This window comes from Rousettus aegyptiacus, unplaced genomic scaffold (assembly GCF_014176215.1).
Source record: "Rousettus aegyptiacus isolate mRouAeg1 unplaced genomic scaffold, mRouAeg1.p scaffold_m13_p_8, whole genome shotgun sequence".
NCBI classification, from domain to species: Eukaryota; Metazoa; Chordata; class Mammalia; order Chiroptera; family Pteropodidae; genus Rousettus; species Rousettus aegyptiacus.
The window spans coordinates 45,492,734-45,509,451 of record NW_023416311.1 but is presented as its reverse complement, the minus strand read 5'-3'; the positions used below and the strand labels follow the sequence as shown (position 1 = coordinate 45,509,451).

Genomic DNA, 16,718 nt, shown 5'->3' with positions numbered 1-16,718 from the left:
GGAAAGATCATAGGTAAAGTATAAGCTAACTATAATTCATATAATTGTTTCTATTTTCTAAGCACTAAAAGGTACTATTTTTGAACTATGTCATACATTAAATAAGACTGAAATATTTCCCTTATTCTAGTTTAAAATGTAACTACAGGAACTTAAATTAGTATTCTTAGAAACAAAAAGGAAACGATGCAATTATCACTTGTCTTTAATACTGCCATTTGGTTTTAAGGGACTAAAGTGAACACTATCATATATTCTAAAAATAAGACATTATTACAAGTTCACATTTGAAGATTTTATTTGGCTGTCTTCTGTCATTGAAATTTTATAAAACTCTATTAAAGATGAAAGTGCTTATATTTTTGTAAATGCCTCAGGTTTTCTACTGCATAATATTATTTAGCTCACACTCATTAAATCATGGCAAGCTTTTCAATCAGTTGAAAATAGAAGTTTAAAGTCATATAGACCTTTGAGGGAGTTTCTAATTATTTTTTTATTTTATATAAGTAAATCTTCTATGAGATAAAATTATTCCATTTCGTTCCTCATATACCTGTTGCCTGGAAGGGGTCAATAAATTGGGGAATTCATTACCAAATATTTAATGATTGCCTATTGTATTCCAATCAAGGAGTTTATTGTCCAGTAGTAGGTTAAAAAGCTGTAGGTAAATGAGGGAATAGGTGTCCTGAGAGAGGAAAGTGTAAAGAAATACAAGATTTTAGAGAATGGAAAAATATCAAATAGTGGGTTAGTGAATAAAAGCATTAAACAGTGTCAGAAGACGTGGGTTCCAGTCCCAGCCTTTCGCTTTACAAGTTCTATGCTTTGGGAAATAATGGGATTAATAACTTAAACAGTGATTGTGAGAATCAAATTAGTGAATATATAGTTTGAAAGATGTGGAGTGCTATGCAAATATTAGGTATTATTACCATTGTTTTGACTCTACTTGAGAAAAAATACAAATGTTACTTTGAAGGAGATATCAAAGTAATTGGAAAAATTAATTTAATGAAATGTTTTAGAATTTATTTATGTACACACTTTATTATGGTGGTCTGGAACTAAACCCATGGTATCTCGAGATATGCCTGTATTTAGATTTGAGATAGTCATTGCTCACAAACAATGTTATTTTTAGCAATATTGCCTCTGTCACCTAGAGTCTAGGATGGCAATTATTTTGAAGCTTTATTTTTGTATGCATATCTCAGTTACTTTTTAACATGATGTGAAACTTTGATTTAGATGAACCCAGACACTTTCAGTTCTTACATTTTTACCGCTCTAGAAGAGCATATCTATCTGTCGTTTTAGCTAGTATAAGCAAGAAGAACTGTACTTTTATTGGACGCTAAACAATAATTTCATAAAGTCAGCTATATTAAACATATCTAAGAGTATCTGAATCTCTGTTTAATCCTAGTGTTATTTTCTGACGTATTCCGTAGTTACTAATTTGATTATGATGCTCGACGTAAAACTATATTTAGAGTTTGTAACTTAACACTGTTCATTTTGTGTCATAAATGTTACATTTTCATAGAAATTTAAATAGCTTTGTTTCATTTGATAAATTTACCAAATCCTCACTTTTGTATACGATAAAACCAAAATACATGTGATAAAACAAAAGTATTCCAAGGAGAATTTTTTATGCTATTCTTGGAAAGTACCAATTCATATTTCTCTAATATGTCTGACACATATTTACTAAACACTCATTTTTGCTAAGTACTGTGTTATGTACTATAAGGAGATTAAACTAAAAAATATATGTCCTAATTCTCAGTGAGCTTAAAACCTAGTAAGTGAAACATTAGTAGTATTCCTGGACAGAGAAATATTAAAGATGCAGAGTCAGGAATGATTGAGCCAAGAAATTTGAATTAACATATGGTGATGAATTTAATATAACATAATAAATATTTTTAAATAAAACTGAGAAAAAATTTTCTAAGTAATGATATATTATCATCTTTCATTTCTTCATTCAGGAAATGTTATTTGAGCAACTACTGTGTAAGACTCAAGGATATGGACCAATAAAACAAAAATAACACAATTGTGAAATTGGGTAGCTCAGTGTATTAAATCATCATTCAGTAACAGATATTTACATGTCTGTTATGTCATACATTCCATTTTGAGCTGATGGATTTAGTTTTTCAGTGTACCAGATAGATTTACTTTGTTTTATTGCCATAATCCTAGGCTCTTTGAACTACCTTTTAAATTCATAATGTGGGACTTAAGAAAGACTAGGTGAAAGCAGTGGAAATCCCAGACTTGTTTTAGTGACAGTTAATTCTAAGTCTGTGGCCTTATCATTGTACATTTAGGATTTTTTAACCGTTCCACTCCAGACATTCAAAGTCTATAAAAACTTTTTACTGGGAAACTTAAGGAAGTTAATTTTGAGACACCATTCTGAAGAATGAATAAAAGTTAACTAGGAAAAGCCATACCAACACCTTATTTACTGTTAAGCTTATCTCGAGCTCCCCCAAATCTTTTTTGTGTACTGGCTTAATTACTTATTATTAACTAATCAATATGCCATTTTTATTTGAGAAAGCTAAAATTTGTTTTAAATTTTTATTTTTTAGGTATTTTACCAGAAAAAGGAGTGTTTTAGTTTTAGTTGTTTTTATTCAGCCTTTTGTTTTTATTAAGTTTAGTCATCTCAGGCTTTTTTAGAAATTATTTTTCCTTCTTTCACTTTTCTTTCTTTCCTTTAAGCCTGATTATCCTTGATTTTTGTTTCGGGAGATCTACTCAAGCATATTATTTCAAATTATACATGCATTGAATACTCATGTCGTTTTTGTATGTGTATTCCATTGTGTTTGACTTCCTTACATGATAACGGTCCTTTGGAAAGATGTATAGCAACAAAACTGATTCTGGTTTTTTGGGCATGTGTTTTTCATCTGTATGCATAATTAATTCTTAAGTAACAGTGATAACTCAGGAACAAATTCTAGCTGTAGTTAATGTTTTAAAAACAAAAGTAATACACTCTTGATAAAAGTTCAGAAATATGTGCCATAGAACGTGCGCTTCACAATAACACCCCCTTTTTGGTTCAGTGTGTGTTCTTTGTATTCTAATTATATGTATTTATGTAATCTTTATTTTTAAAAATTAATCAAGCTATATTTTTTATTCATACTTATTTTCGATGGCCTATTATGTAATATTTGAAACATAATATAAATGACACTAAACAAAATGATCTTTGTAGAAATTTGTGGAAATTGATTCTGTACTAGTATTTTTTATCTCTTTTTTAGAATTCCCATAAGAGATTATTGATAGCAACTTAGCTCCAAAGAGAAGTTTCCTATTTAAAAGTTATTCTGGATTCTCTCAGTTGTATAATTGTTAAAGTTATATAGAAAAACTTTTTAAAAATCCATCTCTATGTGATGCCAACCTCAGGTCATCTGAGCTATAAAAAATCTATATAGATTTGTACAAGTTTAAACATAATACTAAGAATTTTGAGTGTATCAAGAAACAAGCTCTCAACAGTTTTAGTGAATATACTATTCTTGACCTTTAGTTGCTTAGATGAACTTTATAAGCATACAGTCTTAACATCATTTTTAGATTCATTACTTTATCTTCATCTTTAAGAAAGTGAGTTAATTGGTTTTATACAGTATTGGACTTAGAACTTCACTGATGTCAGTGATAGTTTTAAAAAGGAATTGCTAGGGATCAGTTTCTTATTTTAGCCCATGAAGGAAGTACTGCTGCTTGTATCACTCACTGTATTTGTCTATCACGATTACTATGTGAATGGCAAAAAAACTGCCTTTAAATTAAAAACTAGATATGTTCTTAAGAAAGGGAAACTGAAAATTCCCATTATTTTATTCACAGTTTGTCTAGTTATACGAGGCATGTTATAAGTTTATATAAGACATTATGACACGGTTTTTCTGATTTGAAATTCTATGCGAACCTCATCTCATTACTTAATTAAGTATTGTACTTCAATGTCTTGAGTTAACATGAGATTGAACCTTCCAGTATTCATTTCTAAGTTGTCCTACTGGTTGCTTTAACTTTATAGTCATTTTATATGCCCTACATTTCATTCACTCATGTTTATTTATCCAGGCAATCTATGTCAGGCACTGTTCTAAACAATGGAGATACTGAAGTGAACAAAATAAATGAAAAAATTTATCACCCCATAAGCCTACATCAGAGGAAGAGTTAGACAACAGGATAAATACATAAAACATATATGATGTTAGATAGTGATAAGTTCTAAGGAGAAAATTCAATAAGGAAAAGGAGGTAAGAAATTTAGTTGGGGAGAGAAAATGGTTATTGACTGTTATGTAGGGTGGACAGAGTAGACCTCATTGAAAAAGTAATATTTGATGAAAGACTGGAAGGAGGTAAGGAAACCATTACCTATTTTACCGTTTGAGGAAATAGTTCAAGCAACAAATGTAAATATCCCAAGGAAGGAAATGAAAGTGGCTGCAGTTGGGGTGGGTAATGGTAAGAGATGAGGTAAGAGAGATGATAAAGCACAGATTATATAATCTTGTAGACCAGGGTAAAGACTTTGGTTTTTATTCTGAAGGAGATAAAAAAATTTGAGCAAAGTATGGGAGTGATATAAAGTATCCCCTGACTTTTATGTTAATGTTAAGGTAGACCAAAGGAAGACAAAGGGAGAAATCGAATATATGTATTGTATGTATTTCAATTATACAGTGTAATGATTTGATATACATTGTAGAATGATTACCAAGATCAAGACAATTAACACACCCATCATCTCACATACTTAATTCTTTTTTGTATGTGTACTATGTGTGGTGAGAATGCTTAAGATCTGCTCAGCAACTTTCAAGTATACAGTGTATTTGGTTGAAATATCGTTATTTTTATTGGTATCACATGTTACACTTTTATAACTTTTTCTATATCTTTGTTTCTTAATTTCATATAAGAATTCCTTTAGAATATTTGATTATTACAGATAATCTTTATTCTTTGAAAAAATGTAATTTACACTTTTAAGTGTTCTTTGAAAATGTTTCTTTTCATATACCCAGATTTGGAATTATTTTTATATTCCAAGGTTTATTTGTATGGTGATTTAATACTTGGGTGTGATTTAATACCCGGTCAGTGGTTTTCATGTTCATACTTCTTCAAGCCTCCCACTTATTCTGTGAGGAGGTCCAAATATTCTTCCTGTTGCACCAATGAATAAACTGTGACTCCGAGAGAACTTGCTCAGTACATTGCACACCTAGTAATATATTAGTGTCCTCAATGTAAAATATTCTTAGGCATCATTGCTACTATATCACAGAAGATCTGCCTGCTGTGTACAAAAACTTAGGGAGTAATTAACAATGCCCTGAATTGACTCTAACACTCAAACTGCCTTGAGTTAAATTATATTCTATAGTTAAGTGTTAACATAAGCTAATTTATTTTTGTTCCTCACTTGATGAAACAAATATTCATTTAAAAAATTGTCTATAAGTTAAATTCTGGTAAATTGAATCTTCTTTTATACTATGGAAAAGGAGCTTTGAATTTTTTATTCTTGAACTGAGAAAATTATCTTTTAGTAATGTCAATAATATTCAAATTTAGAGAGTTTTGAGAGTTCTGATTTCTTAACATAGAGTTTTCTTGAAACAGAGCACTCTCATATCTATATCTATGCATAGCACCTGTATGTGTACATGTGAGCTCTTTGTAAACAATCAGATGTAAGCTTTTATCACATCACACTGCATTGCAATGCTTATTACATTGAAAAGTATGGTCAATAAAATGTTTTTTTCTTGCTAAATTTAACACTATCTATCCATTCTGTGTGATGACTAGCCTGCATGCCTATTCAAATATGAAGACAGAGAAAATGGGTCTTGGCAGAGTTTGGGAAAATGTTGCTTAACTAATGTTATGAAATAAAGAAGTGCCGAGATTTGAGCATGCGAATATCTGCAGTTTTGTCACTGCATTTTATCTATCAAAGTGTGAGAAAAACCAATACATGAATAGAAGACTAATACATGAATAGCCCCAGTATATAAAATCCAATTAATACTACATCGATAAATAAAATAAGGATCATTAGAGGTTTTCTTAAAATATTATATTGCTTCCCCAAACTTTTGAAATTATTTTCGACCTTGAAAATTTTATCCAATAGAGCATATATGTAAGCATATTCCCATTCCTTAACTCAGATGTATCTCATACTTTATTTCCTTTCGTTAACATTTCAGCAAAGTACATAGCAGGTTTGTTTGTTAGTTTTCCTTTTTCTTTTTTACCAATTTGAATTGCATTTAATTATTATGAAAATTAATTTCCTCATGGAAAGGTAGATTTTTTTAGCATGCTGGAGTTTTAATTTGTTTTTATTTTACCATCTTCACTATTTTTAAGTACATAGTTCAGGAGTGTTGTGTATTTACATCATTGCGTAAAAGTAGTTTTTCTTAAAAGGTACTTAATTAGTTGATGAATATAGTCATGCTATAGCAATGACTTTATATTTATTCTATTTTATTGTTCTTTCTCCAGAATATGTATCGATTTGAAGGCACAGGGTTTTCAAACATTCCTCAACTTATAGAACATCACTATACAACAAAACAGGTCATCACTAAGAAATCAGGTGTAGTTCTGCTGAATCCCATTCCTAAGGTAGGTATATATATATATACATCTATATACTTTTTTTATTTTTATTTTTTTAAGAATGCTTCATCACTTAACATTTCCCATGGTACAGAAAGCTCTAAGTTTTTTTTTATTAAAGTTTGGAAACAAAAAGGCTTTGTAACTACCAGCAGTATAAAAGTATAAGAGTAGTTTCCTTCGTTTTATTCAGATGAGTTACCCTTTTTTTCAGTGTTTACTGGGTTACAAATAGTTTATTTTTTCATTCCTGTTTTCTTAAAAGACTTGAGGCTTTTCTTCACTTTACAAGATTGTCTTGGAAAGGTTTAGTTTATTAAAAACTCTAAAATGTAGAAGTCAAAGAAAATGTCCAGCAATCATGAGTACATTAGAATTTTAATTTTGGGTGTTAAGTTTACAGTATATTATAAGACATTGGAACTTTTGAAACTATACTACTTTTCTCAAAGGCAGAATTTATAACTTCCCTGTGTAGAGTCAGGTAGCTGGGTGAGAGTTTATTGTAGGTCATTTCTTTCTCTAAGATCTGTCACAGGACACATTACTTTCATGTGCTTCAAGAGATCTGTGAAGTAAGGAATGGGTACGAGGAAGGTTTGTGTTTTTAAGTTGAAACTTTTGGAGCCTGGACCACATTGGAGTAATGGAGCTGGCTTAGCTTCTGAGTACTTTTGAAGTTTCAGGAATTGGATTGGGGTGGCAAGAGTCTTTTCCTTTGAGGGCTGTTTACTATGAGGAATAGTATAGAAATACAGTGTCATAAAACATAGTATGTTAATTAGTTTTATGTATATCTAGGCATGACTTTCTAACATGAACTAAGTGGTATTTTACAAGAATGCTAGTGTATAATCCAGATTCAGCTAAGAAAATTTTCAGAACAATTGTTATACTTTTCATTGATAGTCTAGAATACAATGTCAGTGTTTGTACTTGTATTTTATTACTCAGTTTTCACTTACAGGCTGAGCTTAAAATGTTCCTCTTACAGACGATTTTGATAGTTGCTGAACACTAATTCTATGGCTAAGGAATTGACCTTCTTGTACAATTTTCTAGAACTATGAGATTGCTCATTCCGTTAGTATTTTCTCATCAGCTTCCCTGTCCCCCATCCCCATTTTAATTGCAGAAAACCCTATAAAAAATGTTTTTTAGTCTGGAACAGGTTGTCACATTTTATCTCTAGTAAAAGAAATGCCTATCAATGTTTCCTCTCCATCAATGAATTTAATTGCAGTCATTTCACAGAATTCTAACTTTTATCCTTAGTTAATGTAATCTATTCTCATGACTTCATTTGGTATTTATACATCAGTGACTTGCAAATTTATATTTCTAGTTCAGATTTATGTATTTCCCAAAACTAATGTTTTTCTTCTTTTACTAAAACTGAGTTCATTACTTTTAACTCCCAATTTTGTACTTCCTTTTTAAGTAAATGCTACCAGTAAATACTCAACTGCTCAAACCTTAAACCTAGGGGACATCTTTGACATTTTCTCTTCACTACTGCCCTCTTTCCAGTACTTTAAGTGATAGGAGTTTTGTGTACTTAATTGTACATGTAAAAGTATGAACTTCCATTCTAGTATATCTCAGTATGAAATAAAATTCAGTGCAGTGAAGATACTTTTTACCTGTTAGGTTAATGAACTATACAACTGGGTTTTCAGAGATATTGAAAGCCCATTTCACAAGCCAACTAAATATTTGCATTGTCTATTTGCTTAGCTAGGTCTAATTTGAGAGACTGAAGCCATAAAAGAGGCACATAAAAATGCAATTATTTTCTTGGAATATGTAAGTTCAAATAAAGCCAGTCTTACACTACATAAAATTTTTCATGACACAAGTAGATTCTCTGGACTACCCCAAGCCCAGTTATTCTTTCTCCCAAATACCTAACTCCGGCTATGGAGCTGAGCTGACTGTCTCATCATTTTATAGCACTAGCTATGAAAATGACTGTAAACTAAAAGCTATAGAAGATTAAGAAGCTATATATGATTGTTTTATGAGGTGGAAATTTAAAGTTTATGTAGCTGACTATTAACTTGATCTAAAGTACTGATATTGAAATATGCAAGTCATTATCTCTGTTGTAAATATTGTTTTACACTTGATTTAAAGAATCATGTTACTCTTTTACATGAAAATCACAAAGCAGAGGTTGTGAAAGTTAGATAATTTTCAATTATGAGTGGGGAACAGACTGATAAGGATTTTGCTATGGTCACATTATCTGTTATGTATCATTGTACTTTTATAATTGGAATCTATTTCTTGATTTAATTTGTGTAAGAAGTTAATGTCTTTGACCATATAATGTGCTATAAAACATCTAATTTCCATCTTGCCAGACTTCATTTTTAGCCTACATAAAGAATGCTATTTTGGTCTCAATATAATTCTGTTTATAGCAACTTACTTTTAAGACTCTTCTCATTTATTTCTCTCTTCCCCATAAAAATATCAATGTATCATCATAACGTCTAGCTGGTCAAAGTAGCCTCTTTCTTATCTTCAGAGGTACAGGTAACTAGACAATATAGAGATAGAGAAATTATTTAACCTTCTCATGGTAAAGCCAGTGGTGCCCAATACATTCATCCTTTACCCTCCACTGGCTGATTTCTCCTACAGCGCCTTCCAAAGCCTACGTAAAGATGGAATATGAAAGGCATTGTCATAAACAGGGGTTACCGATACCCATTATCTTCTTATTTTAACAAACATGTTGGATATGCACATGGCCTGTTTTTCACATAGGTCAGTTTCCATTCAGATGTCACTATCAGAGAGGCCTTTTGACTGCCGTATGTGAACTAGCACCTCACCTCCTTATGTTCCCTTCTTCCCCTTCTTAATTTCTTTCTGTTATGATTATGTTACCTGATATTATATTATATGATGCATTTTTAGTTGACTCTCCTCCAAGTGAAGGGTAAGTTTCATAAGGGCCAGAATTACATTTAATGGTTCGAGTACCCATATCCCAGTACCTAGAACAGCACTGACCCATAGTAGGTGTTCAGTAAACATTTGTTAAAGAATTGGATTTATTGGGAAATTGCTAGGAGCCAGGCACTTGCTGAGCATTTTATATGCATTATGTTATTTAACCCTATATATTCCTATGAAGTATTATGAACCCCATACAATATTATTGTTGTTATTAACACAATATTATGAATGAGGAGCTGAAGCTTAATATGTCAACTGACTTGCACAAGATGACACAACTGATAAGAGGCAGAGCTGAGATCTGAGTCTTAACCACCATCTGTCTAGATTTTAGAGTTTAGATTTTATAGAGACTAGAATAAACTATTTAAGGGACATTGATGTGGGGAAAGGAAGTATCTTTGATTTCATAAAATGTTAAATTGAAAAAAGATTTTAATATATCAAAAATTATACTATAAGTTTCTATAAAAGGAAAATTATTAAACAGTAATATTGGGTCAGAGATCTGAGATTTGAGTTAAAATTTAAGGCTTGGTAAAATATAGGTTAGAAAGACATCCAGTTCAATTTTAACATTTAAATCATGCTTTGCAAGTTTATCGCCTTGTTAAGTTTAATATTTCTTTAGATTTAGCTATTTTTAAAAAGAAATTTATTTCTGAATGGAAATTAAAGTTCGTGATTAAATTCAAGAGAGTTAGTCAGTGGGCCATTAAGTTGAACCTTAGACAAATGATTTGCCTGCCAGTTTAAATCAAGTATTTGTGACTTTTTATCAGAATTTGATATAGGTTGCCAGAATATTAGAGGCAGATTTTTAAAGAGGAGAGTAAATCTTTTTGTGACTGAAACTGCTGACTTGTAATTGAGGAGACAGTTGGTGGCCACAGCATTCAATATCAAACACATGCAAACAAAGAATTCATAAGAGAAGAAAGTTGTACTTTTAATTAGGTATTCTATTCATTTTTTTTAGTTTCAGATCTCTCGAAGACTATTTTACCTTAAGTATTGCTTTTCACAATATTACTGTTTAATGATTTTCCTTTTATAGAGGCTTTTGATAGAATTTTTGATGTTTTTTTCAATTTAACATTTTATAGAAGCAAAGAAACTTCCTTTTCCTTAAATCTACATTCATGTGTCTTAATTCCTTAATTCTTTAATTAAATTATTAAAATGATTTAAAGTTTTAATAAAGAGAGGATTAGAAAATATGTGATTCAGTATTTATTCCTTTAGCAAATATTTACGTAACACTCACTCTGTGCTGGGCAGTGTTTTATATTATGTCAGAGTGTAATACATACTATGAAAATGAAGCAGGTCAAGGAGATAATGACCTGAGCATGATGATGAGGGCAGGGCGGGTTATATGGGTGTGTGTGTGTGTGTGTGTGTGTGTGTGTGTGTAGGGGAGAGCGGCTTTTTTTAAACCTCATGATCAAAGAAGGCCTCCTAATGAATTTTGAGGAGAAATGTAAACCAAGCCAAGGATACACCTGTATGTTTATATGCATGGGTAATCATTAAAGTACTTAACATTAATACTAACCAGTGAGAAAAGATGCCAACTTTAAACTGGTAGAGCCATAGTGATATTTATTGACCAGATATCCTCCATGAGAGTCTGGGGAGTGTTCCTTGGTGTAACTGGAGACCTGCAGAGGCTAATATGGAAGAAATGGTGGTAGAAGGGGATGCGAGCACAGATTTGGATGAATTTAATAACTAATATGAATTGCCTTAAAAGGTCAGTTGTTTATTATACAATTTAAGAAATTCACTTCATTTGAGTAAAAACCCAGCGTAAAATTTTACAAGTTTATATAGTGGGTCTCCTTAAAACAAACAAAAAATTGTGTTTAATAGCACAAGTAAATTTCCAGGAAATATTTTTGTAGTAATATGGCCATCCAAATAAGTTAGAGTAAAACCCCTGATTTTAATTTCCCAAAACTTCCCCCTCAGCTGATTGTTCCCGCTTCCACACCACCAAGAAATTAATACAATTCTGACCCCAATGCACCTAGAGATAGAGTAAGGTCCAAAAGGTTAAAGGCTCAGTCCAACAAGACTGCTGCCACCCCCTAACTTCAGACACCAATCACAAGTACATGTTATCACCTGGGGTTATAAACAATTGTTTTATAGATTGGAGTTTTCAACAGACCCCCTCCTTGGGTTCATTTCATTTGCTAGAGTAGCTCACAGAGCTCAGAGAAACATTTTACTTATTAGATCATCAGTTTATTATAAAAAGATATAACTCAGGAACAGAAGATGGAAGAGATGCATAAGGCAAAGTATGTGGGAAGAAACATGGAGCTTTCATGCTCTTTCTAAGCACAGTACTCTTCTCAGTCTCCACGCCTTCTTTCACCAGCTCAGAAGTTCTATGAAGCCAGTCCTTTTGGATTTTTGAAATATATAGTTTCACTTCATAGCTATGATTGATTAAATCATTGGCCATTGGTGGCTGAATGCAATGTCTGGCTTCACCTCCCTCCCTAGAAGTCAGGGAGTGGGACTGCAAGCTCCACCTTTGTAATCACAAGCTTGGCTCCCCCATCTACAACCTGCAGGGTACTTCTAGGTCACCTAGGAGCTTTCCAGAGGTCTTCTCATCACCTAAGAAAAGACTTCTTTATGGCTTTCAGCACTTAGGAGTTTCCAAGGGTTTTAGCAGTTCTGTGCCAGAAATGGGGTCTAAGACCAAATATAATTTCTTACTATAAATCATTCCGTCACCTCATTAATGTTATTTTTGGAGGTATCTAACTAGCTGTGTGTGCTTTTGGAATTACTCTTATGCTATCATTTGTATGGAATTTTTAAGAAGTGCTGTGTGTTTAAAATTTGTACCTAAAAGTGATTTTTTTTTAATCTCTTAAAAATGAGATAATTAAATATTATGTCAAATCAGATTTCCGGTAAGGGAAACCCATACTTTGGGAACATGTTCTAATCTAGAATGCCCACTGTTTAATTGCCTATTTTAGATCAATTATTAGGTCTATTAAGAGTGGAAGAGCACAAAAAATTACTAAATATTCTCCTTAGGACATTCATCAAGAATATATAAATCTCCACATGGACCTCCAATTTGAGCAAAGAGAATTCAATTTTTAGTGCCAAGTTTCAGCACTACCAATCACATGATCTGAGGCAAGTCAGCCAGCTTCATCGTCAGCCTACAGGAACCCCATGTGGTCGTTGTAAAGATCATGTGAGAAAATCTCTGTGTATATATTTTGGAAACTGTAAAATACCATATACTTCCTTATTTAAAAACTTTTCCACAGGAGAGATAAATAAAAACAGAAGACCAATTTGGAAGATTTTAAATTGTGAAGAAAAAATAAACATTTATTGAATGCATAGTCTGTAGATAACACTCTACCTCAATTATTTTATTAAATCTTTTTAACAACTGTGAATTGAGTATTAGTATTATCTTCAATATTAGGTGAGGAAACTGAGATTATAATTTACCTTAAATCTCATTTCTTATAAAATTCAGTTGTAACCCGAAACTGATTCTATTCTATTCATCATCTTTTTACTACAACTCCAGCAAGCATAAATTATAGTCTGTGGTCTTAGTAATACCAGTAGTTCAACAACAATCTTTTTTTTTTTTTTTTTTTGGTACTCCAATATTCTAGTGTTAGGAGACAACAGTCAGCTTGATAGTTATGATCCCATCCCTTATGAACCTTAGGAAATTTAGTTTAGCAGGAATTCTATAGCATGTGCTAAGGGAAATACAGATAATATTCGAGTATTTAGTCTTCACTTAGTATGATCTAGGAAGTCAAAGTAAACTTGGAATATAGACTCAATTCACTTAATAAAATGAATGAAGCTTGTCATAGCACATATAAAATGTAGACTGCCTTTCAGTGTTTTATCTTGATCTTTACCAGCAAATATTTGGAGAAACAGTGATTGTTAACCTAAAATCAAAAGGCAAAAGTGAGCAGCAACAAGAATTTATTTGAGATCCTAAGAATAGCTATTTGGGAAGCACCAATTCAGGCAGAAACCCAAATAGTATTCTGATTAGAGGGTGAAGGCAAGGGATTTTTTTTTTTTTATAAGAAAAGGAAGAGAAATAATTACATGAATAAAAGGCAGTAATTTCTATTGGTGTTAATAAGCTAAGTTATTCTTTAGCTCTACATGTAGTAATTCTAAAGAATGTCTTCAGTTTTCAGTCCAATAGTCAGAATGTCTGCTTTCCTGTTTGATTTGCAGGCAGTTGTTTGGAATACAATATTGGTTGGCCCAGTCAAAAATTATTTTGCCCAGTTTAAATATTCCAAAAGTTTGAAGAGTAAGGTTGAAGGACAGAATTTGATATTTACAGTAAAACATTGCCTGAAATGTGTCACTTCATCATTTTATAGTATTGGTGGAATCTTTTATGTGGATGTAGAAATATACAAATAATGTGTAAAGATACATCTCTCTATGAAAAATATTAAAATGGTTGAATAAGTAAGCATTCTTTTCTTGTTCCTTGTTGGAAATCATAGCAAAGTGAATAACAACAAAAATTTAAAAATCCATAAACTACATTTTTAAATGAAACTAGAAGTCATATATAATTCACAGACTTTACAGTACATGTTAACTCAGTGAAAAACACCTTAGATTTGGTTGAAGTTGTGTAGCACAAAGTTTAGAGAAGTTATGATTAAAGAACTAACCTGCAGTAGATCTTACCAGGCTTCAGCAAAAACATCTGTTGAAGGAGATGAGGGCATCCTATAATTCTAAGGCTATATTCCTTGCTTATATCAATGGATGTTGGAAATGGGTGAGGGAATAAAAATGTACATGTAGCTTAAGTGATACAGCTAAAGCTGTACTTTAGAGAAAACTCAGAGCCTTAAAAATACATCAACCAATAAAACAAAAAGAATGAAATAAATGAGTAAAGTGTTCAACTCAAAAACTTAGGAAAAAAGAAATCCATGATCAAATAAAAGGAAAACAGAAGAGAATTATAAAACCATAAAGAAATGAATTAGAAAAAGGAAAGAGTATATTCATAACTGCTTTTAGAAAGTATAGCACCTAATCAAATCACCTGCTAATCTAATCAAAAATTCATGCCATAAAAGAGCTAATCTCTTTAAATATACAAAGAACCTCTAAAAAAAAAAATACAGTAACAACAACCAAATAGAAAAATTGGCAATGGACATGAGTGGATAGTTCAAAAAATAAAAATAGAAATGACTTTTAAACATACAACAGGTGATTGCCTCACTCAGTTAGAATAAAGGAAAATTAAAACTATAGTGAAATATTTTTTTCACATATCAGATTGGCATAAACTTACATTTTAATAATTCACTTTCTGGGCATAGATATGCTGCAAAAGGCCCTTAGATAATTTGGTGATGTGATTATAAATTAGAATCTATAGAAAGCAATTGGTAGAATCTATGAAAATTATAAAATGTGTACACTTATGATTTAGCAATAATTCTTCTACAACTTACCTTTAGTTACATCTGTTAATATTTGAAATGATGTCAGTATAAGGTGATGGGGCTCAGGGCAGGCCACCCCAAAAATATTTGGCATATTGATTATTTTGTATTAAAGTTACTTAAGAAACAGCACATGCAGAAAAGGGGCACTCTGACTTTCCTTTGCTCTCCCTAAAAGCAGAAAATAACTCTCGCATGTGAAAGTTGCCTTTCCTGCACCAGAAGGTAGAGAGAAATCCTTATTGCAGGAGATAAGCTAATTCAGTACTGAGAAGGCTATTGTAAACAAATTGCTTAGATTATTTACTAATTAAACATCCAAGCCTAAGTTTTTTTGTCACATCAGTTCCTCACAAATTTGTGGTTTTCTGTATAGAAAATATAAAAGCTGCCTGCTTTGATTATTTAAGGAGGTCCCATACCTATGAGAGCTTCATACATATGTTCGAAATTAAATTTTATTTTCTCCTATTAATGTCTCATGCCAATTTAATTTTTTAACCAGCCAATAAAAACTGCGTAAGGTAAAGGGGAATTTTTTTCCCTCCCTGACAAAGGTTAGTCACTGCAGCATTGTAATATCAGGAGATTGAAAACAATTGAAATGATCATCCATAGGAGTCTAGTTAAATCAATTATGGTACCCCATCCAATGGAGTAGTACAAATGAAGAATTTTTCTATGTATTGATTGAAGAGAGTTCCAAGATATATTGTTAATAAAAGGTAATAGCTATAAAACAGACTTTATATAATGTTATTTTTTATATAAAAATATGGGGAGTATAAGATTACATATCTAAATTTACTTTTATATGATAAGGAAACTAAAAATATACTCAGGAAACTATGTAAGAATGATGTTGAGATGTAACAGAAGTTACGTGTATTTTGAGAGGGGGTTGAAATTGGCAGCAGAGATGTAAGAGAAACTTTTTACTATTTATATTTTACATTTTTATTTTTTAAATCATTCAAAAGTTAGATTAAAAAATATTTAAACCATGGCACCTGCCCTCAGGCAGTTATAATTTTTCAGAGAGATGCTTTATTGAAAAATTATTGTTAAAAGAATAAAATGATCATGTTATATATTGTTAAAATAGAAAAAGCAATTTATAAAACAGTATTACAGTATTAATCTATTTTCAAAAAACGAAACATATATGTACATGTACATAGAAAAAGTTGAAAGACTAGAACATTATAATTATTTCAACTTGGAGAAGTTATGAGGGGCTTTTTGTCTTAAGTGTAGTTTAAAATTTTTTCATTGAAAATGTTATTTTTGCATTATTAAAATTTTTCTAAAACTAATGTGTAGTAGAACACTATAAATGTGTAGTAGAACACTATAAAGCAGTTCTATAGAAACTTTTTTCTACAATGCATAAAGGAATTACATTTTATATTGAGACCTGGAACACACAAAATAGTGAGTGTCGAAATGTATGCATGTGTGTAACTCAAATTTTACAAATCAAATTTTTATGTTTCTTACCTGTGAGAAATTATATTTTTTCTATTCTATTTT

At 31.3% G+C, this 16,718-nt stretch overlaps 1 protein-coding gene across 6 annotated transcripts in view; it reads left to right on the top strand.

The window, feature by feature from the left end:
* Nucleotides 1-16,718, top strand: part of FER (FER tyrosine kinase) — a 367,914-nt gene that overhangs the window by 167,885 nt on the left and 183,311 nt on the right. For all 6 annotated transcript variants that reach the window (XM_016137231.2, XM_016137229.2, XM_016137230.2 and 3 more), the window contains one exon: nt 6,589-6,711. In XM_016137231.2, the coding sequence (XP_015992717.2) occupies nt 6,589-6,711 (123 nt within the window). The remainder of the gene's footprint in view (nt 1-6,588; nt 6,712-16,718) is intronic.